Source organism: Lissotriton vulgaris, chromosome 8, assembly GCF_964263255.1.
Source record: "Lissotriton vulgaris chromosome 8, aLisVul1.2, whole genome shotgun sequence".
In the NCBI taxonomy this organism is placed as follows: domain Eukaryota; kingdom Metazoa; phylum Chordata; class Amphibia; order Caudata; family Salamandridae; genus Lissotriton; species Lissotriton vulgaris.
Window position 1 is genome coordinate 656,674,449 of NC_141696.1, and position 22,087 is coordinate 656,696,535.

At 48.0% G+C, this 22,087-nt stretch overlaps 1 protein-coding gene across 2 annotated transcripts in view; it reads left to right on the forward strand.

Moving 5' to 3' along the window:
• Positions 1 to 22,087, forward strand: part of LOC147697852 (von Willebrand factor A domain-containing protein 5A-like) — a 522,842-nt gene that overhangs the window by 495,127 nt on the left and 5,628 nt on the right. For both annotated transcript variants that reach the window (XM_086934525.1, XM_086934526.1), the window contains exon 18: positions 7,221 to 7,347. In XM_086934525.1, the coding sequence (XP_086790651.1) occupies positions 7,221 to 7,347 (127 nt within the window). The remainder of the gene's footprint in view (positions 1 to 7,220; positions 7,348 to 22,087) is intronic.

Genomic DNA, 22,087 nt, shown 5'->3' on the forward strand with positions numbered 1-22,087 from the left:
CTTCCACCACCTCCTCCACCAGTACCACTTCCACAGGCGCCAATTCCTCAACCACAACCTGTAGAAGCCCCTCTTCTGAGGCATAGAGTTTCACTGCGATTATCGCGTTCTAGATTTCACCATCATTCTCTGTACTCCAGACATCACCTCTGTTCTTGGCGCTCTTCGTCTCGACCATCCTTCAGACGCTCATATCATCATCATGCATCTAGGTCTAGGTCCAGGTCTCATACAAGGTCAAGACACCATTCGACCTACTATTCCAGCTCCTCTTCCAGCGCAGGCAGATACTCTTCAAGGCTGTTGGACTCTCCCCAACCACCGTTTTTCTAGTGGAGGATGTCACTACCTTCCAGGAGGTCCCGGTGAGAGGAGCTGCTAAATTAAACATCCCTGTGTCCGTTCCAACACCATTCACATCAGTCATCTTTGAGACTCTTAACCACAGATCAGCATCCGGGCCTCTTCTTTCTTTGGTTCTGGATCTGTTGGGACCAGCGATGGACTTGTTCCTTACTCCAGCTAAACTTGCTCCATCGAGGCTACAAATGAAATACAGACCTTCATAGCAGAACCCATTCTTTCTCTGCTCTTACTTGCCCCTGGATTCTGTAGTACTCCTGGCGGAAAAAAAGCATAATTGTACAACTCCTTTATCTACTGTACCACCAGAAAAGTAAAGTAAGAAGCTGGATTCAGTGTGCCGCAAAGTATGCGGTACAGCTGCCACCAGCATGAACGCAGGAAGTGCATTGGCTCTTCTGGGCAGGTATGACAGGGCCTTATGGTAGTCCTTGCAAAAAATGTACAGACTACATCCCCAGAGGCAATAGGAGAACTTCCTTGAAGTTGTCAATGAAGGGTCATCAGTGCTGCAGCTGATTCTTCCTTGTTAGCAGCCCATGAGTACTGCCACGGGCCGGCATTTTGAAGACATTCATGACTGCTTCTCATTGTCCTCAAAGGAGAATCCAAAAAACGAATCCTCAATCTTCCATTCGGGAGTCATACAAACGAGGAGATGGCCCGGATGAAGTCCGAAATGGAGACCCTCAAGGCAGTGGGCCTTGAAAAGCAAAAGGAGAAATGACTGCCCTACAAGTCCTATCAATAGCATATTTTCCCCTGAACAGTTCAAACCTCTTACTGGTATCAAGATCTCCAGCCAACTCAACAGCAGAGTCCTTACCAGCAGCTACTGTGGTGGCAGCCTAGAGAAAGAGCCACTTAACGGCCTGTTTGGTGGAAAAGCCTACAGCAGGCTTCAATTCATGAATATTTACTCCCTCCTCTTCCGTTACCCCCTGCGGTAGGGGGAGGAAGTATTTACCATTTCGTGACAGACGCCATCACAAAAGATGCCAGGGTAATAAATATTGTTTGGAATGGGTATTGTCTCAAGTCCACCAGTTCTCCACTGAATATTCCACCAAAATCATCCAAACGCCATCTACAGATGCTGCACTGGGAAGTAAACATCCTTCTGCAGAAGTATGCCGTGAAGACTGTTCCTTCCAAACAACAGCTATTGTCTGGTAAAAAAGAAAGGCCCCAGAAATGAGTTCCGACTCATTCTCAATTTGAAATTGGCCAACAAGTGGATTTGATGAGAAAAATGTCAAATGCTGGCCCGCATCAAATCTACCTCCAGCTATACCTGGGAGAGTGGCTGTGCACAATAGACTTCCAAGATGCATACTTTCATATACTAATAGCCAAAAACAATCACAGTTTTTTTAGGTTTGTCATGGATCACGATCATTACCAGTACAAAATACTTCAGCTTGGCCTCAAACCAGCCCCCAGAACTTTCTCAAAGTGTATGGCAGTGGTAGCTGTCCACCTCAGAAAGCATTTAGTTTTCATCTACCCCTACCTAGACGATTGGCTCATTAAGGGATCACCTCCTCAGGAAGCCCAACTGCATTACCAGTAGTCAAGCTATCTCCTCCAAAGTTTAGGACTGCATATTAATCACACGTGATCAACGTCTACTCGAGTCCATCGACAGAAAGTCATGCAAGTGTTTGTCCATCGGAGAAGAGACTTTTATCAATTAGTCTGAAGGGTCACTTTCTCATGAAAGCCTCTCACCCCACAGTGAGGACAGTGTCATCTCTCCTCGGTGGCTTCATGTATCTTTCTAACTCTGAATTCCCATCTCCACAAGCTTCCTCTTCAGGAATCTCTTGAGGATCAGTGGAACCAACTTACTGGCAGTTGGGAGGACAGGATCACACTCTTCCCCCCATGAAAACAGTCTCGAAATGGTGGTGCTTCCAAGGAATGTGTTTCAAGGGATTTCATTTAATCTGAATGCCCCTTCCCAGGCCATAGTAACAGATGACTTGTTACTAGGTTGGGAAGCACAAAAGGATCACCTCAAAATCCAGGGAACATGGCCTCCAAGAGAGATGACCTACCACATCAATCTCCTCGAGCTACCCGGCATTGAAAGCTTTCCTTCCATAATTCAGGACAACATTACAACCATGCACTACCTGAACAAGCAGGGTGGAACGAGGTCCAGACCTTTATCCCACGATGCCCAGATGTTGATCCCACAAGGCCCAGACAATTTGGAAATGGAAGATAGCCAGAAACCTGCGGATCACTACAACTCATCTCCCAAGTGTTCAAATTGTTCAAGCAGACTCCCTAGAAAGAGTCCTGCAGGAAAACCACAAATGGGTCCTTCACAATGATGTTGTGCAAAACATCTTCAGACTGAAGGGCACTCTGCACATCGACTTCTTCGCCATCACAGACAACTGAAAATGTGCAGGCTTCACCTCTAGGTTCTTCAAACCAGTGAGACTGGAGAATGCCCTATGGATTGACTGGTCTGGCAAATTTCTCAACGCCTTTCCACCAATCCCCCTGATCTCATCAAACTGTCTTAGTCTAGAGCCAGAATGATTGTGATTGCTCTGGATCTGCCACATCAATGGTGGTTCACGGACCTTCTTTATCGGTCAGAGCGTCCACATTTCAAGCTGCTGTGCAAACTGCGGCTTTCACGAGAAATGTCTGTATAGCTGAAATATATAAAACGGCTAAATGGAGGTCTGTTCATGTTTACCAAACATTATTATTTGTACTCGGATGCTAGAACAGATGCTCAAGTAGGATAGGCCTCCCTGAGAATTTTTTTGCTTGATTTGTTTGTTTGGTCATTCCTCTATCTCCCCAGACCTAGGTATGCTTTCTACCCCTACTATATCTACGTAGGAGGGAGCTTCCTACACCGTGGTTTTGTGTAGGGCGGCAGAGGCCTTGGGCCTCAAGCTTTCTATGGTGGCTGTCAGGACTAACCTCCTGACTGAGGTGCTTCAGCTGGCAGCAACCTCTTCGGAGCCCCTCTGCATTTTAATGGAGCTCTCACTGACATCCTTCTGGGCACTTGGTCCAAGTCCAGCACAGGGGCTCCTGTGGACAGGATGGTTGCCCAACACCACTGTCCGGCCCCAGGCGACCAACTTTTCATCTCTCAACACCCTACCCCTGAGAACTTGGTGGTCCAAGCATCATCCTCAAAAGGTGCATTCCTTTCTGCTCCCCCAAATAGGGAATCCAAGAAGCTGTACCATCTTGGGAAGAAGATGTTTTCTTCCGATAGCTTAGGACTGTGGTCGGTGAACACTGCATGTCTCTTGGGCCTCTATACAAATACGTGTAGGATATGGTCACGCAAGTGCTGCCACAGTCCCTGGAGGAGGACCGGGCTGTGCTCACCACGCTGTTGCTGAGGGTCGAGATGTGGGCTGGATACCGCTGACCCGCTGGGTAGGACAGTTATCACGTCTGTAGCCCTGAGGCGCTACGCCTGGCTGAGGACATACATTTCAGAACTTTTCCAAACTGATTCTGTGCACAAATTGATTCTGTGCACACCCTCAGGATATGTTGGCCTGTATCCCTGCTAGTCCACACTTCACCATCTGTGGATCGGTGGGAGAGGTGTGGCGCCGCGGCTAGGGCGACTGACTCCGGAATCTGGGGATCACGGTTCGATCCCTGGCACCGGCGGCAGATTAGCCCAGCACCATGTGACTCTGGGCAATAACTTGCTTAGTCTTCCTGACAGCCCCCAGCGCCTAGAGACCCTTACGGGTGATTGTGCGCTTTACAAATGTGGATTATTATTATTATATTATTATCTGAACCCCTAACCTTACAGGGTAACAAAAGTGTGTGCAACGGCTAGGGTGACTAACTCCGGAATCTGGGGATCACGGTTCGATCCCTGGCACCGGCGGCAGATTAGCCCAGCAACACGTGACTCTGGGCAATAACTTGCTTAGTCTTCCCGACGGCCCCCAGCGCCTAGAGACCCTTACGGGTGATTGTGCGCTTTACAAATGTGGATTATTATTATTATTATTATATTATTATCTGAACCCCTAACCTTACAGGGTAACAAAAGTGTGTGCAAACTTAGAACACGAGAACCCCGATCCCCCAAGGGAATCGTGGTAACAGATCTAGAACCCTTTCATTTGAACTTTCATGCATACCCAAATAAATACACGAGAACTGCTCACAAAGGCATTTTAATGTTTATTGAAGCATTGTGATTCTTGTATAAAACCCATGTGCTGCGACAATCAATAGAATGAATCCGATTACCATTACAAGAATAGTGAAAAATATTAACATTTTCACCATTGTGCTAAGACAGTAATTATATATGCAGCAATATAAGTACTGTGTATACTGTACTCCTACCTAGCGCTCCCTAACCCAGTCTTGCTTGGGGTGGGTGATCTGCCAAGTCCCTGCCCAGGTGGTCTAACTCCTCATTACCTGCGGGAGCTGGACCTCCCTAGTGTTGGTAAGCAGAAATCAGCTGAGCTGGAATTATGAAATATAGTGACCTTGCAATGTCAGCTGAGGGCTTCTCTCTCTAAACAAGCAAGTGGTTCTGTATATATAATAAAGAGTACCCATGTGGCCATGTCGCAACTGCTATCGGGCCACAATTCTTTATTCTAGTTGCATAGCGTCTTTGCTTACCAGACAATAACAATTATGACATTTGCGCAGTATGTAAATAGTGGTGTTTCTTACCAGGCCTATCCTGCTCATGTTAAATCGCTCCTGATGACTACTTCATGCGAAGTACGGCATCCGGCTATCCCAAGATGCACCATTCTGCTCACTCCCACATGGCAGAACCCCTCTCTCTGCCTCCAGAGCACCCTAGCCTAACCCAGAGGTGTGGCTACCAAGGGGGCTATACTCTCCTGGAAAACTGGATTGGCAAATGGTTTCCCCTTCTCTGTCCCTAGTGCCAATCTGTCTACCTAGACAATGGAGTAGTCCCCCTACCAAGTGTTAACCATTTGTCCTTCAAAAGCGGCTTCTCTTTTGAAGCCACGCTTTTTGGGCCAACACCTATGAGGGAGGTAACACCTTTTATGTTCTCCTTTCCTGGGAGTCTTTAGCACGTCTTCCCAGTAAGGCAGAAAGCTGTCTTGTGGATCGGCTCCTCGTCCAACCATTCAGGGCACCGAAGACTGAAGGCAAAAAAGTGGCAACTTTGCATAAGTTGCATATTGCAACATGTTACATTAACTTTGATTTGAGAACCAATGCTGGCTTACTGTAGTGAATTGTTTGATACCTTGGAGTATCAAATTTGATCACATCATTCAGGAGTTAGCACAGCTGAGGGGTTAACCTGTAACCCTGCGCACGCCAATTAGGCGACCAAGCTTTTCCACAATAAAAATGTTTTTGCATGCCCAAGGTACCATGTACTAAAGACTTACAGGTAAGTTAGCCTATGCCGACTGGGATAATGTATCATCCCCATCAACCAGAAAAGTTGGAGTGAATTTGCCAAGGAAGTTCAAAGATATTGGGAAACCTAAATGCACCCGATACAAAAACAAGACCACCAACTGATTCTGTTCAAATGGAGATGTTATAGTAACCGCTGGATTTCCTCAATTGAAGATGCCATATTAATCCAATAAAACCATATATAAGTATTAAAAAACATCTATTTTTGTTCAATTGGAGATGCCATATTAATTCAATAAATCAAATTATAAACATCACCACCTATTGATGGACCATAGTTTTCAAGAAAATGTTATAAAAAAAAGAGGAGTCGTAATCACCATGAAGATAACCAATATTTGTGATTACTTGGATTTGAAAAAGTAACAAGTTTTAGGAGAACATCACACTCAACATTTTTTTACTCATTACTTGCTGTACGAGGTATAGTTGCCCCAATCCTCCCAAGTGTCGGATTCGCCAGTCCTATTAGAATACTCTGTTACTGGGTAATAGGCAGTAGAGAGTGTCGGGCCTGCCTTCCTTGATGTGACACTGTATCATACACGTTTACAGGTCAGATCACTGGCACTGAGGTCTGGTTAGAAGGACTTGGTGCACTTTGAGTTAAAAAAACAAGCAGCATCTGCCCAAAAACATGGGGTGGCCATACAAAAAGAGGCATTTCCTTATAATGATACATTTATTTATAAAGTACATGCAGCAGAAATTCGATGCTGGCTTTAGATCAAAGTAAATACTGATGTTTAGGTATTGGTGCAGTTCACTGTGCCCAAAGGTAGGATATGGGTATGACAGTTTGTAGAAAGTCAATACAAAACCGTACAATAACACTTAATGATCATGATGAACCTTGTCCATGTTAAGTTAACTTGGGAGGCAAGAAGGCGTGAGGGCATGTTGGGGCAAGTCTTCCATTTTTGGCAAGTATTTTAAAGACTGATAACAAAGCTCATGTCAGAGGAAAGAGGGTTCCAGTGCCGGGCTGCCAAAACAGAGAACGTTTTGTATTGGAAGGAGGCACTAGAAAATTGCGTGCTGCAAGGTAATGTTTTGTTTCTGAGTTAATGAAGTACCACTGTTAATAAGGGAAAAGATCGGTAAAGTAGATCCAGAGAATGCTTGGGTACCATTAAACAGTTTGCCTGAGTATTTAGGGTGAGAATCTGGAAGAAAAAAAGGTATGGACATCAAAAACTAGGATATTGCCAATGGGTCAGAAGTGTTCCTCGCTAACAGAAGGCGGTTACTTAGGTGCACATTGCTGAAAATTAGAGTGTTAATTGAGACAAAGCTGAAGCGATGTATGGTAGAAACTGATGTCGTTTTAGACGTGATATGTCATTTGCATTCAGCTAGCCCTCTTCTCGCTTGTTCCAGCATTTTCTCACTCGTGTGCTGTTTTACCCTAGAACGTAGAGCCTGCACTGTGGGCAACAGTACTGGCTGTGATTTGGCTCCACAGCACCAGCGCAGACCAACAGGAAGAGTGGGAGCTGCTCGAGGCCAAAGCACTGAGCTGGGTGAAGGCCAAAGCAGGTAAGACGAAGAAATGCATGTGTGGGTTTTTGTTTCCTGTGCTTGTCCTTTTCTACCATGGATCTTGTACTCTCCTTTCATTATTCTTATCGCTGTCCATCATTTGATGGTCCCATCTTTTTAATGATTTTCTTTTAAAAATTCCACATCAACACTACCAGATTTGTTCTAAAGATGGCATTATTCATGCCTTGATAATTACAGGCTTGCATTAGAATTTTGCAATAGCAAGTATACATGTTTTTTGTGTGCTGCGCCGGAATGTTATGGTTCCTATAACCTTCAAGGTATGTTTGTGATTTCCCTTAACCATTATGGAAACAATTCTGCATTTAACTGTAAAAAATGGAAAAATTGCAGGACTGTTTCAATAGAGAAGTTCTCATACTTGCAAGCAGATTCCAAGAGGGAGATCATTATCAATCCAACTTGCACCTAGTTACAAGCGGAAGGATCCCTAGTCTAAACCTAGGGGAAAGATCTCCTCAGACAAGCACCGATCATTTTGTCTATAAGTAGATTTCGTTCCCAGGCTTCTTTGTCTCCAGGTAGTTGCACCCTTGCTAGTAAAAAGAACTACCTCAAGTAGTAGAGAGACCTTTCTATTTTCAGTAGGCAGTTTTAGAGCTTTAAAGAACTCCACTAGCAACCAATTGTGGAGACCACCAACATAGCATACAACTGTGTGTAGGTAACCACATATTCTGTAACTAAGGTAAATCAGATGCTATTTTAAGGTTTCAGCCATAAATATTATAGATGAATACCAGAGAGTTTAACTTAAGTCCAAAATAAGAAGGAACTGTAGGTCAGCCACCAACCTGATATAATATAGACCTATTCCAGAGTTAAGGAGTGGTCTGAATTTATGGGCCTAGATGATGTAAAGCCCTTTAGGAACCTATTCTTTTATCAGATTATTTGGGAGCAAAATAATGGTCCCACAATTCTCACTAGTAGAATGCAGTTGTAACTAGTTTAGTATGATGAACAGAAACTAATTTGAAACCGATGAATAACTACCAAAGCGGCATCCAACTTTAGAACTCTGCACAGTAACAGATTAGGGCTAATCCCTTTTTACGATCTGGGAATTCTGAGAGCCATAATCAGAAAACATAATGGCAGAATAGTCAAAGGAAAACATAAGGTCCAGCTTTTTAATACCTATCTAGAAAGAGCTTTACCATATATATTTCGGGATAATGTGACAAGACTTTATTGTTGTCGGTCCATGATTCAAGTCTGGCATATACAATAGCGGCAACATGGTTTCTGCATGTCGCTCAGCAAATTTATCAGGGAATATATGGCTGGATTATATCTACCTCCCTTATTGTGTTGAGAAATAATTTAATTTCCTCAATCCACAAAGGTGGACAGGAGAACTATAAAGAATGGTATCTGATAGAGACTACTAGCCGCACATTCCTTAACGTAGAATTATCCCCTGGCGTGAGACTGGACCCGGAAAACTTTCTTGCTCGGACTCCACCGGATGTCCTCCGGCGGCATTACGTCAGCGAGGTCACATAAGCCCCACTCCGGCGCGTTGACGTCAGTTTTCTTCTTTTCCGCATGCAACGCTGACCCTGATCTTGTTCCTGGCATGTTTAGACCTTTTTTTTTTTTTTTTTTTTTTGTTGCTTTTGAGCGTTTTTTCTTGGGAACAGTGTGTGAATACCTTCGGGCTTAAAGACGTACTCGTCTTGCGCGCGCCAGATGTCGGCGACAGATCCTCACCCCATCTGCATGTGGTGTTTGGGAGAGCACCACGACTCCACAGACTGTGAGGCGTGTCAGCAAATGAAACCGAAGTCCCGGCGGGAGCGCCAGATGAAACTCCTTTCAGCACGCATGTCCAGGTCGGCTTCACGAACCGCCGCTTCCGTCTCCGACATCGTCCTTCTTCCAGGCCGCAAGAGCGTCGCTCACCTGTTGGTAAGTTTCGCAGTTTGTCCCCGAGGGCCGGTCCCCGGCCTGTTGGGACCGTGCGTTCTCCGCGGGTGATGCAGCCCCACGCGTGGCCACCCTATCTGCCATTTCCGGGAGAGGCCCAGATGGTGGCGTATGCGGCGGCCTTGCAGGCCTCGTTGGCTCTTCCTTCTTCTCCTCCTCTTCCTGGGACGTCTGCGGATTCCTTGCCGCGTGCGGGGACTTGTGCAGCGTCGCCGGCGGCTCCGGCGTCGACAGGTTCGGCTCAAGGTTCGGAGGATGTGGTGACGTCGGGGTGCGGCCCTTCAGGGATCCCTCCTTAGGACCACGGCGCCTCTGCCTCGCCACAAACCCCGCGGGGTACCTGTGGTGTCACAGGAGGTTGCCGGGGCTTGGGGCATGTCCTTGAGTCCCCCCTCGGTCCTCTGGGCAGGCGGCAGCCTTGTCCGAGGTCGAGGTGGCGCCACTCAGATGCCAGCGGCTGCTGGCACTGGTGGCACCGCAGGGGCCGGCTAGAGGTCGGGTGTGTCCCCGGGCCCCCCTCGTCCCTCCACGCAGGCAGCTGCCTCGTTGGAGGTCGAGTCAACGCCTTTTCGGCATTGTTCCTTAGCCTCCCCGGCTCCGACCCAGCCTCGGTCTCCTGCGCCGCACATTGTGGCGGAGGTCGTTCCGGCATCTCCTTCGGCGCCAGCCTACATTGACCAGCCGCCGGTCGCGGACTCTACGGCGCCGGGCCGGCGTCAGGTTGTTGATTCTTCTTTGGACGCCTCCTCTTTTCCAGAGGTTCGGCGGTGGTTGGTTTCATCTTCCCTGGAGACGGGTTGCCGTGTCGTGGCTTTTTCCCCGGCGTGGTCTAAGGACGTCTCTTCACTGTCACCGCGGCCACAGTCTTCGCCGGAGGCACCTCAGGTTCCCCATTCCTCGGTTCCCCTTCGGACTTGGCCCTTTCTTCCTCCAGTTGGACTGGGAGACGGCCGCCTTAGCTTACAGCCGTCGCCCACAGAGGAACTGCTTTCCCCTCCGCGGGGCCCTATGGAGGTGGGTGCTGCCTTCGCTCGGGCTGTTTCCACGGCTGCGGGAATCTTGTGCATGGGCGTTCCAGCTGCTCGTTTCCCCACGGATCATCTTCTGGAGGTCGTCCATCAGGGTTCTGGTGGTCAGAAGCTGCTTCTTCCCTTCGAGGCTTCGCTCCACACTTCTCTTTTGGGGGCTTGCGGAGGATCCGCCACGGGGGACCCGGTGCCCCTACAACTTCTGCGCCGCATGATCCGGTCTGTCTTTCCCTCCACTCCTCTACCAGGGGCCCTCTTTTACAGACGGCCTTCCCCTCCCTTCCATCAGTGTTGTCTCCCCCATCACGGGAGGCCTGCTGGTTGGATTTCTGGGGGCAGAATATTTTCGCCTCCACCAGTGCGGCTTTGCAGGCCCTTAACACTCTTTGTGTATTGGCTAGGGCCACTTCTTGCTTGTGGGATTCGTCGATGTCCCTTTTGTCTGCCGCTTCTCAAGAGGGTGCCTGTGTTGATCTGCGGCACCATGTATTGGACGGCCGGGAGCTGGCGGCATTTATTCTCCGCTCCGATCTGGACATTTCGGAGGTGCTTGGTCGTGCCAGGTCTTCTTCAGTAGACCTTAGTCGACATGCCTGGCTACGGGATGGTGTGTTCCCGGAGAAAGTTAGGGAACGGCTGGTAGACCTTCCCTTTGATGACACTCTTTTGTTCCATGCCCCTGCGAACTCTGCCATTCAGAGGTTTCTTGCGGGGCTTCGTCCTCCTCCTCCTTCCCCCCCTCAGTGACCTGTAAGTTGGTCTGGGGTTTGGGAGGTGTTCTCCCGTTGTTTTCTGGGGCCTTGTAGCGTGTAGCCCCGGTTGTGTGTTCTGTGTGGTTGGTGTGCCTTCTGGTCCTCTTGTTGCGACTTTGGTGCTGTTGGCTGCTGGTCCGGCCCTTTTTAGATTTGCGGTTTTGGCGGTTGATAAGCTGTGTTGCCCTGAGATTTGGCCTTCTGTGTATTCTAGTTGGCTGATTGGCAACCTGTCTGTGGTTCCTCCGCAGGTTTTTCTGTTTGTACTCCGCTGCGGAAACTTTTCCCTAAGAGGGTTCCCATGTTCTTGGGACGTAACATGCCCTATGTGGGGTAATGGTAGCTATTATATAGCGCTATCATGTGCTGGGGAGGAGTGGTTGTCCTTTGGCCCTATGTGGGGTAATTGTTGCTATTATATAGCTCCATCTTGTGTTGGGGAGGTGTGGTCGTCCTTCGGGCCTCTGCTGTCCGTGGTGACACGGTGTGTCGCAGGTGCAATCCTCTTGCTGATGGGTTTGGAGTGGCTTGCATTGCGCCCTGGTCTGTCTTTCTCCTGGATCGCTGTGTCGCTAGCCTGTCTGGCCTGCTGTCTGCAGCCATGCGTTGTAGCTCTGCCTGGTTCCACTTCATTCGTGTTTCCGTGTGTGCTGGCCCCTCCCTTGGGGCGTGTTCCGACCCTTCTTGGCCTTTCTGGCCACTGCCTTTGGCTGGCGTCTGACTTGTCCTGGGTGCACCGTTCCATGTGTTGTCTGTTTCTGGCAGTGCATGCCGGTGCAGGCCTGTTTTTCTTCTCCACCATTGTGACTTTCTCTTTCGTCTGCACTTTTAGCGGTGCAGCCGTCCCAGTGTGGTCCGCTGCTTGTGGCTGGGGTGTGTTCGGCTTTTCTTCAAGTGGGTCCTGCCTTCGATCCTACCTCTCCTCCCTAAGGGAGGAGGTGGTCCTTGGGGCACTTCGGGCGCTGTCTGTCCCTGCGGGGTGTTGGGCAGTTCTCCCTTGGTGGAGCCTAGGGTATCCTGGCCTTTCCCTTCTTGTCCCTGTGGCATGTCCCCTGCTGGGGCCCTGTGTCTCTCCTGGTGGGTATGCTCTCTCGCAGGCCCTCCTCCCATTTTTGTATGGCTAGGTAATCTATTCTACGTTAAGGAATCTGCGGCTAGTAGTCTCTATCATATGTACAAGTTAATTACCTTGGGTAACGATGTATCTGGTAGAGATGATTGTAGCCGCAGATTCATTTACTGCCCACCCTTCCTCCCCGTTCTGCGAGGACCCTCAGCTTGAGGTTCGGCAGTCGCCTCCCTCTGGGTGCCTTGTTGTCTGTGGGTGTCCTATTCGTTTTGTTCAGGTTAGCCATCCCTCCAGCTGGTTTCTCTTCAGCATGGGGGCCTACTGTTGCTCTACCCTTTGTTGTTAGAGTTTCTGATTCCCACCTGGTCTTCTTCGTTGAGGGTTCTTTTACCTGTCTTGGCCTCCTGTTCTTCTCAGATAGCACTGTAGTCTGCAAATGGATTACCTGTCCTTGACCTCCTTCTCTTTTCAGGAGGTATGGCCATCCTTGGCAGTGTAGTCTGGGGATGGAGTACTGTTACTCCTCTGTTCCAGGCTTGTGGCCCTTTCCTCTTGTGGGTGTGGTTGCAGACTCTCTTTCTCTCTCTCGCTTTCTGACAGAGGTGGTTCCAAGGGGTAGTGCTTTGCACTTTTCTTGCTATGGCTTCGCTGCTCTGGCTTCTGGCGCTTACTGCTACCTGGTAATTTCGCCTTGGCTTGTGCCTCAGAGGGGTGCTCTGCTCCTACCTGCTCTGGCCTGCTGTTGTCGCCTTCTGGTGCCTTGGTGCCACCTGGTGGTGTTTCCCCCTTTTTGTTTCTCTCTATTTTGTCTCTCTGGTCTTTTCGCACACTGTTCCCATGCTCTTCTCCGTTTTGTTGTGATGGTTCCGCGTTGTGGCACGGAAATGTTCTCCAAGCAAACTGACGTCAGCGCGCAAGGGTGGGGCTTATGTGACCTCGCTGACATCATGCCCGGGGAGGACGTCGGGCAGAGTCTGGTGGTACTGCTCCCCCCGGCGCGCAGAGATGCTGAGCAAGAAAGTTTTCCGGGTCCAGTCTAACGCCTGGGGATAATTCTACGTTAAGGAATCTGCGGCTAGAATCGTCGCTACCAGATACATCGTTACCGAAGGTAAGTAACTTGTACATTACTCTCAAATGTGACGTAACTACCCCAATAGAATAGTCTCTGTTTTGTTCAGGTCGATCAGTATTTTATGAGGGCCTGGTACCTTGTCCCTTTTGTACCTATTAATTGCCCCTAATGTTTCTTTTAAGGTAAATTGGTCCTTCAGCAGAATCCTACCACATAAGACACTTTAGTAGGATTTGTCTCCAAGATTGGCGGTAGCATCAAACTACAGAGATAAAAAATGTGCAAACTAGCGGTCCACCTGGATGAACACCTCTGTTTTATTGTGTGTAACCTATGCTGCCACTTGCAATAATTGGACAAATGATTCCTTCTTTATAATGGCCCTCCGGAGAGCTAACCATTTATGTGTTTCCTATCGACCATCTTCTTTCTTATCAACTCTTTATATTTTTAGCTATTATGTTTGTAAAGTTAAATAATATTTGCAGATTAATAAAGTACAAATACATAAAAAGCAAACTTTTAAGGTTTTAAATGCTCTGTAAATGTGAAGAAATTTAAAATTTAGGAGCTAAAAATTAGATTGGTGTCCTTTATCTTAATTTGTGTAACAAGCGCAAGTACAGCAAATGGAATCTAGTATGGATGATTGACATCTTAATTGAAGCAACACTGGCATGCGGCAATACAAAAAGAGCATGCATTTATAGGAAAAAAGACAGTGCTATGCAGTCAAGCATATTGAGACAAGCATATTGCTTTGTCTTTTAGAAATAAAACTGCATTTCGAAAAGCTCCAACTTTCCCACTAAAATTGAAATTTCGATTTTTGTGTTTGTGGATTAAATATAATATTCCATAATGTGTGCAATTGTTTGCAGTATACTTGTTTGTTTTTGTGTGTATTGTTTTGAGGTTCAATTCATGGAAATTGTTTAGGCGGGGTCCCTGGGTTCCAGTAGTGATTAGTGGAGGTTCCACAGAAGTCAAAAGGTTGAGAACCGCTGAACTAGATAGTTTATGGTGTTTGTTTTTCTCTGTCAGCAGCACAGATGGGTGAAGGACAGTCATGTGGACGGTATTCAGTCCCAGCACCCTCCCCTCTAACTTTCTCTTTATACTTCAGAGTGCAGTTTTGCGTTTGACCACAGATTGGAATGCCCAGGGCTATACTAATCTACATGGCTGTTTAGGTCTGGCTTGACATGACATCTGTTGGATACCCTGTGTGATCAACAGAAAATAACTTTCATAGTACTCCTGAGAGAGGAGCTTAAGCTCCACCAACATGTTGGTTTTCCAGAGTATAGGTTTTGATTGTGTAGAATGTGTGCGCTTTCACTAAAAAGACTTCTTCTGTGGCAAATCATGGCTGGTAGAAAAGCTTTTACTTAAAACTAATTTGTTATTACTCTGTATTAAAGCCTAGGGGTGGTTATTGTGTTACATGAAATCTCACAGATTACTGTAGTAGGCCAAGGTTTTGGTATTCGTTATCCCATATGATAAGCAGTGGATATAGAAAGTCTGCTCTGTGAGATCCTTGTTAGGCCCTGTCAAGATAGATTTGTTCAGTGTACTATAATTTTTTATAACTTTCTAGGAGGTGTGGCCAGAGCTCTAACTTTGTGTACACATATTGAGAGTGTTCCCAGCAGGCGCTGGTAATCAGTTGATTATCTTGCTGTCATCCAGCACTTTAAAACTATCCGAGGCACCCCTTGAATAGCTGGCCGGCTGTCAGGGCCACGATTCAGAAAGCAGGAGACCCACCATTGCAGGCAAAGCTGATTTGCCCCTGCAGACTGTGATGCCTTAGCCCAGGCAACACTACGCAGCCTCCGAGGTGACTGGTACTGCACCAAAGCCCGGGTTAAACTAGTGCACTGTGACAAGGTCAAGGGCCTCCCCAAGGATGACAAGGTACGGGGGTCGACCAATGACAACTGCTTCTCCCTCCTCCAGCGACATTGGCGGCTGGTATTGGTAGGCAGGGAACAACCAGTCGGGACTGGGCCTTGCCTGCAGCACTGTCTGCAGGTCCCTGGGTTCCAGTAGTGATTCAGTGGGGGGGTCCACAGAAGTCAAAAGGTTAAGAACCACAGATGGGTGAAGGACAGTCATGTAGACTGTATTCAGTCCCAGCACCCTCCCTTTCAACTTTCACTTTAGAATTCAGAGTGCAGTTTTGTGTTTGACAGCAGATTGGAATGCCCATGGACTTTTAGTTCTGGCTTGACACGGCATCTGTTGGATACCCTGTGTGATCAACAAAAAATAACTTTCTTAGTACTACTGAAAGAGGGGCTTATAGTAGGCAAAGGTTTGGTGTGGGTTATCCCATGTGATAAACAGTGGATATAGAAGGCCTGCTCAGTGAGATCCTTGTTAGGCCCTGTCAGGATAGATTTGTTTAGTGTACTATATTTTTGTATAACTTTCTAGGAGGTGTGGCCAAAGCTGTAACTTGACGTACACATATTGAGAGTGCTCCCAGCGGACGTTGGTAAACAGTTGATTATCTTGCCTTAAAACCATCTGAGGCACCCCTTGAATAGCTGGCTGGCTGTCATGGACACGATTCAGAGAGTAATATACCCACCATTGCAGGCAAAGCTGATTCAGCCTGGCAGACTATGATGCCTTCCCCCAGGCAGCACTACGCAGCCTCCGAGGTGGCTGGTACTGCACCCAACCCCGGGTGAGATTGGTGCACTGTGACAAGGTCAGGGACCTCCCCTAGGATGGCAAGATACGGGGGCCGACTGTTAACAACTGTCTCTCCTGCCACCAGTGACATTGGCTGGTATTGGTAGGCCGGTGACAACCAGTCAGAATTGGGCCTTGCCTGCAGCGCTACCAGTGCAGGTTCTTCTGAGGCTCTGCTGTGGCCTGGGTGCCCCCTCTTTTTCCCTCCTTTCACCTCTGGCTGGTGACCCCGACTAATTCACTTGCCCCAACCGCATAGGGGTTGTGAGGGCATGCAGGGTTGAGAGACTGTCAGGCCCCTAGAGAAATAGCAGGAATAGAATCCAGAGACCTCTGGTGATTTGCGGAGGATGGTGTTGCAATTACATATTCTTCATGATTGGTATCCAGTTCCCTAATGTCTGGAGGTTGGCTTGGAGTGGCCCGAGGGGCCAATGGGAGACAGACCACACCTTGAAATTGTGTAAATCGCTGTGGAGGGCTGAGGCCCTGACTGCAGCCACGGCTTTGGGTGTAAGATTGGGTTACAGTGGCAAGTACCAGCTCCAAGTAAGGGGCTAGTGAGTCCAGTCTGACACCACCTCTGGAGATGGCAAAATACAAAACTGCCCCCAGGCAGGGGGCGTGGATATCCGACACCCAAGATGGCTGAAATGGTGTGAAGTTCCGGGCTTCTAGAACTTCACTTCCCCCAACCTTCGTTAAAATATCTGATCAGCTCGTCGAACTTCATGACCTGGGTACCCACTGAGCCAAGGAGTCACCCGGTCTAAAGATTGCTGCTATCCACCAGCTCTGCCACACACAATTGGACTTGCGACCAAGGCCACGAGGACGTGCTGGCCATGGGGATGTCCGGAGCCGCTTCACTAGACCTCCGCTGCTGCTGTTGGGGCCTGTGGGTGCGGGGCGGCGCTCTGTTTTTGGCACAGCTGGCATGCGGCGGAGGAGGATGGACCGGAGTTCTGGTGGTGTCTGCTGTTTGCCAGCGGAGCTGCTTGGTGGACGAGGCACTGTGCTGGGTGGGCTCGGGTACACGCTTAATTGGCGGTGAGCCGCGGGGGCAGGAGTCCGGTTTTCCGAAGCCTCTGCGGGGGTCGGGTCATTGTTATAAGCCCCCCCCCCATTGCATCATTAACTTCAGTGCCCCAAGTGAAACTGGGGCTATGAAGAACTGATCAGCGTTGGGGCCGCAATTGTTTTGCAACACGGTGCCCCTCCCGCATCTGCATAGAGTGCTTCAATATATATCACTTTGGGGGGCACTTGAGCTTATGTGGTGGCGGCTTAGAGGCTACATGGATTCTGGCTCTTCAGTTTTGCTGGAGCCATGTTGTGGCTTGGATTGGACGTGCATTGACCTGTCTGTACTCCAATTTGTTTTAGGTGTGCAGGGGCTTTGTGCAGCAGCCATTTTGAGTGGGCGTTTGTTTCCCACTTCATCCACGGCACAGAGCAGTTTCACTGGAGCTTTGTTGAGAGTGCAGTGCAAGTTGAACTCTTACATTTTATTGCAGGCACGAGGCCCCCCAGTATTCGAGTCCTACCACCCCCTTCACTTAGAGTCTGCATTTGGGGCTGGTTCTAAAGCAATGGCTACTAATAAAGGTGCCAGGCAGTCCAGCTTGGTGAAACTATCCAAATTTGCCCACTCTAAAGTCAATGCAGTGGAGGAGAAAGAAGCAGGGAGTGAAATTAAATAGCCAGCTGTCACAGAGGGTCCATCTCTCGTTGGGGCAAAAGATTGATACTGTAACAACGGAAGTCACCCTTGTACGCGCTGATCTTCGAAAAATAGGCGATAGTCAAGGAAACCGAAGACTCAGCCAAAACACTTCAAACCTCAACAAAGTCCCTTGAAGCAGCACTTAAGTGACTGCAGGCCCGAGCTTTAGACTTTGAGGCAAAATTGGAGGATTATGAAGGACGCGCACGAAGAAACAACGTTCGAGTGCCAGAGGGCCCCCCCAAGGCCGGGCACACCTCCGCAGCCCATACTCACTAGAATATTAAATTTTCATGATAGGGACATCATCCTTCAAGCAGCCAGGGCTGCCTCTCCACTTAAATTCGAGACTTCTACTATTGCCTTTTTTCGGGATTTTACCTATAAGGTACAACAGAGATGAAGATCCTTCCTCGAAGTAAAGCGGGCACTTTGTGGCCACAACCTTAAATATGCCATCCTCTTTCCGGCTAAACTGAGATCAATCACGGAGGGGAAATCGTGTTTTTTTCAAACTCCAGAGGAGACCTGGGACTGACTTTAAGGTTGGCGTTCCTCCAACGCTCGCCGGCAATCATCTCCGAGTCAAGAGCAGAGACTGGACAGTCAGCAAGAAAGAATCGACAGAAGTGGGAGTAAATGACTGTTGTCCTTGTTCTCATTTAGAGCGGACCTACGTTGCCTGCCAGATATGGGAAGATCTCTGGCCCGCTACAGTTACGATGAGTATTGACTGATCCTATGTGCGGGGGGTCCATTTGTATGGCGATAAATGGTATTGGGGGTGATGATTCCTTTTATTAGGAGAGGCGTCGTGGACTAATAGACTGGTTGGTGGTGGGATTGGCGAACTGCGTCATACTATAGTTGGGGGGGCAGAGTGGCAGATGGAGCTCAAAATTAAAGTACGGTTCGGGTTGGCTCCTGATTCCGGCTGTGCTATGTTTAAGAGCTCATAAATTTGTTTATATGGGGATTGGTAATGCAACTTTTTGGGTAGTCCGGCAGTGTAACGTTTACCTCCATAAATAAGACTTGTTTGGGGATTACAGGCGCTCTGCAAAATTAGGGGGTGGGCAGTTTTGAGTCCACGTTGCAGGGAGGCAGGCTGGTGGTGGGTCCCAGGTTTGTTAATGGGTGTTGTTAGTCTTTGTATGTATGCTCAGTACAATTTTATATGCAAGGTTTTCTTCATGGGGAACTGGGTCGTTCCTAATGTTGTTTCCAGGGTGCACAAATCAAGTATTTACTATTCCTTTGGCTGCTGCGGATGGGGGGTGTTGTCGGCACCTCTCCTCCGTTATCCAACACACAACAGGGCATTTACTGGCTGTTTAAATGAGTACTGAGCAAGGTTCAACCCCACACCTGGGACACTTGAGATACTCTCTTGGATGTGAACGGCCTGGGGGGTCGTATTAAACGGGGAATTGTTCTACAATATTTAAAACGGCAGGCCCCTGAACTGGTTCTACTTCAGGAAACCCATATTAATGGTACCTCGTACTGCGCTCTTAATAGATGGCGATATAAGTAAGTGGCTCATGCGGGTTATGCAAGAGGATCCAGAGGGGTGGGCATTCTGATACGAAGGCCCCTCCCTTTTCAAATAGAGAAAAGTACCTGAGATCCACTGGGCAGATTTGTGACAGTTTCAGGATAGTGGGAGGGAAGGCCCCTTAATGTAACTTCTCTTATGTGCCCCCCAAGCTCCATTCCATCACACTTGCTGACTTAGGACCTCATATGTTGAACCTGCCGTACGGTGATGTATTAGTGGGGGGAGATTGTAACACTGCTCTCAACAGGGAACTGGACCGTCTGCCATCCAGAAGGGGGGGCCATCTGGTAAATTATTGGCAGAATTTCTTGATGCGCTGGGCTTGATAGACGTATGGAGGACTTGTAATCCCACCTTCTCGCAATACACATTTCATTCTAGGGTACATGGGAGCCTGTCCTGTATCGATTATCTTTTCTGTATGGCCTCTCAGCTCTCCATGTTTGATGGGACCTCTTTCCTTCCCAGAGGTATTTCTGATCATTCTCCGATTGTGACGTATTATGGAGGTGTTCCTTCCCTACCCAATTCGAAATGGTTCTTAATCCTTGGTATCTTAAAGTGCCGGAGATCAGAGAACAGTTAATGAAAGCTACCCAAAGTTATTTCGCAGAAAATTATGGTTCGGTGTCATTGGACGTAACGTTATGGGAGGCCTACAAGGTGGTAATTCGAGGTAGTGGAGTGGCGGCGGTTGTGGGTCATAGAAAAGAGAAGCGTAAACAATTGGACGATCTGGAAAAAGAGGTGACTGCATGGAAGGGCGAGTTAGTGGCCTCTCATACGTCCGCTACTGCACATAAATTATCCATAAAATAAAAGGAATATAGGGATATCGCAGAAGAGGCTGCTAAAACCAGTACCAGGCAACCAAACACTGTATTTATGATATAGGTGATAAGGCTAGCATGTTATTAGCATGGTTGGACAAAAAAGCGCTGGCCAATAGATGGGTGGCTCAGATTGTGGGTCCAAGGGGAGATACAATACAGGACAGGGTTAAGACTGCTGGGGAGTTTGTCAGTTATTTTTAGTGGGTATAAACTTCCACGCAGTCGTCTACCCAGGCAGAAGCAACAGAACTGCTGGCTACTTTGCCGCTACCAGTTTTAGATGCCCAAGATGTCGAGGATTTAGATGCAGCTTTGACTGCGGAAGAGGTGTCTAAGGCAATCAGCTCTCTGCAGTCTGCTAAAGCCATGGGCCCAAGTGGCCTTCCAATTGAATTGTATAAGTCGATTGTTGCGACTATTGCCCCATTTCTAGTGCGAATGTATGAGGAGAGTGTGAGTCAGGGTACTTTGTCCGCAACGCAAATATTAGCAAATATAGTGGTAATTCATGAAGCAGGTAACCCCCCGAGCAATGCAGCTCCTATCGCCCTATTTCCTTACTTGACCTGAGGTTAAAGTCCTAGCTAGGATTCGAGCACGACGTCTCTCCCTGTGTCTCCTCAAGTGAGTGCATCCGGACCAAACAGGCTTCATGCCCACCAGGAATACAGCATTGAATCTGAGCCGTCTATACGGCGTCTTGGGCATGGCCACTACTATACAGGAGGATTCCATTATAATGTGTCTTGATGCCAAAATGGTGTTTGACATTATTTAATGGTCATTTATTTTTGCTGTGCTTGAAAGATATGTATTCGGTGGTCAGTTCCTGTCCTGGGTGCGTCTTCCTTACTCTGACACCCTTGCTAGGATTTCAGTAAATGGTGCTTGTTCTGCACCCTTTGCATTGGGTAGGGGTACTAGACAGGGTTGCCTGCTCTTGCCCCTGCTCTTTTCCTTGGCCCTTGAGCCGCTGGCGATCTGGATAAGGGGAGACCCCCTTGTCAGGGGCCTTAATTGGTTGCTGGATTGGACCGACAAGATTTCCATCTATGCCGATGATGTCTTACTGTACCTGGCTCGTCGTCCCTTTTCGATCCGACAAGTACTGCATATCTTTGAGCTATTCCAAAAATATTCTGGATTCATGAATAATTGGGATAAATCCTTGATTTATTTTTGAGCGGGAACCTTCCGGTTTTGCCGGAGGACTGTAAGGCCCAAATATTAACAGAGGGCTTTAGATACTTAGGAATATATATCACATTGGATTCCTCTGCATTTTATGAGCATATTTAAAGCCCCCTTACTCTGCCTTCGAGCGGACATAAACCATTGGAAATCACTACCCCTCATGCTTTTGGGTAGCGCAGCACTTTACAAGATGATGGCACTCCCGTGCTTTTTGTATGCCCTGCAAAATACGCCATATTTAGTTTCACAGCGGTATTTTCAATCAATCGACTCGGAGGTCCGTGTAGTCCTTTGGACCAAGGTTCTCCCCGGATTGCTCTCACAAAATTAACAAAAAGTTGGTACGATGGTGGCATTGCTCTGCCTGATATTAGATCTTATTATTGGGCCTCACAGTTGGTTGTCTTAAATCATTGGTCCCATCGACCTGTTCGGACCCTGCCTATAGAATGGACAGACATAACAAATCTTTTGGCACTTATCTAAGGGCGCTTTAGGGGTGGCACGGTATGCGCCCAGATCCACTCCAACGTTTTCTACGGTAGACATATGGCACAAAGCAACACATGCTCTGGGGTGGAAAGACAAGATCACGCAAGTTACCCCATTACTGGAAACAAACCTCCTAGGTATGTTGTCAAAGCAGCCAGGGTTTGATAAATGGGACTTGATCGGTCTCTGAAAAGTTGGAAACATGTGGGCCAAGAGGAGAGTAATTCTATTTAGCGATTTTCTAAGAGACTACCAGTTGCATGAAAGAGAAACTTTTTGCTATCTCCAGCCCAGAAACGCTTTGTACAAAGCTAGTCAAAAGGACTAGGACTTGCTGGTTTC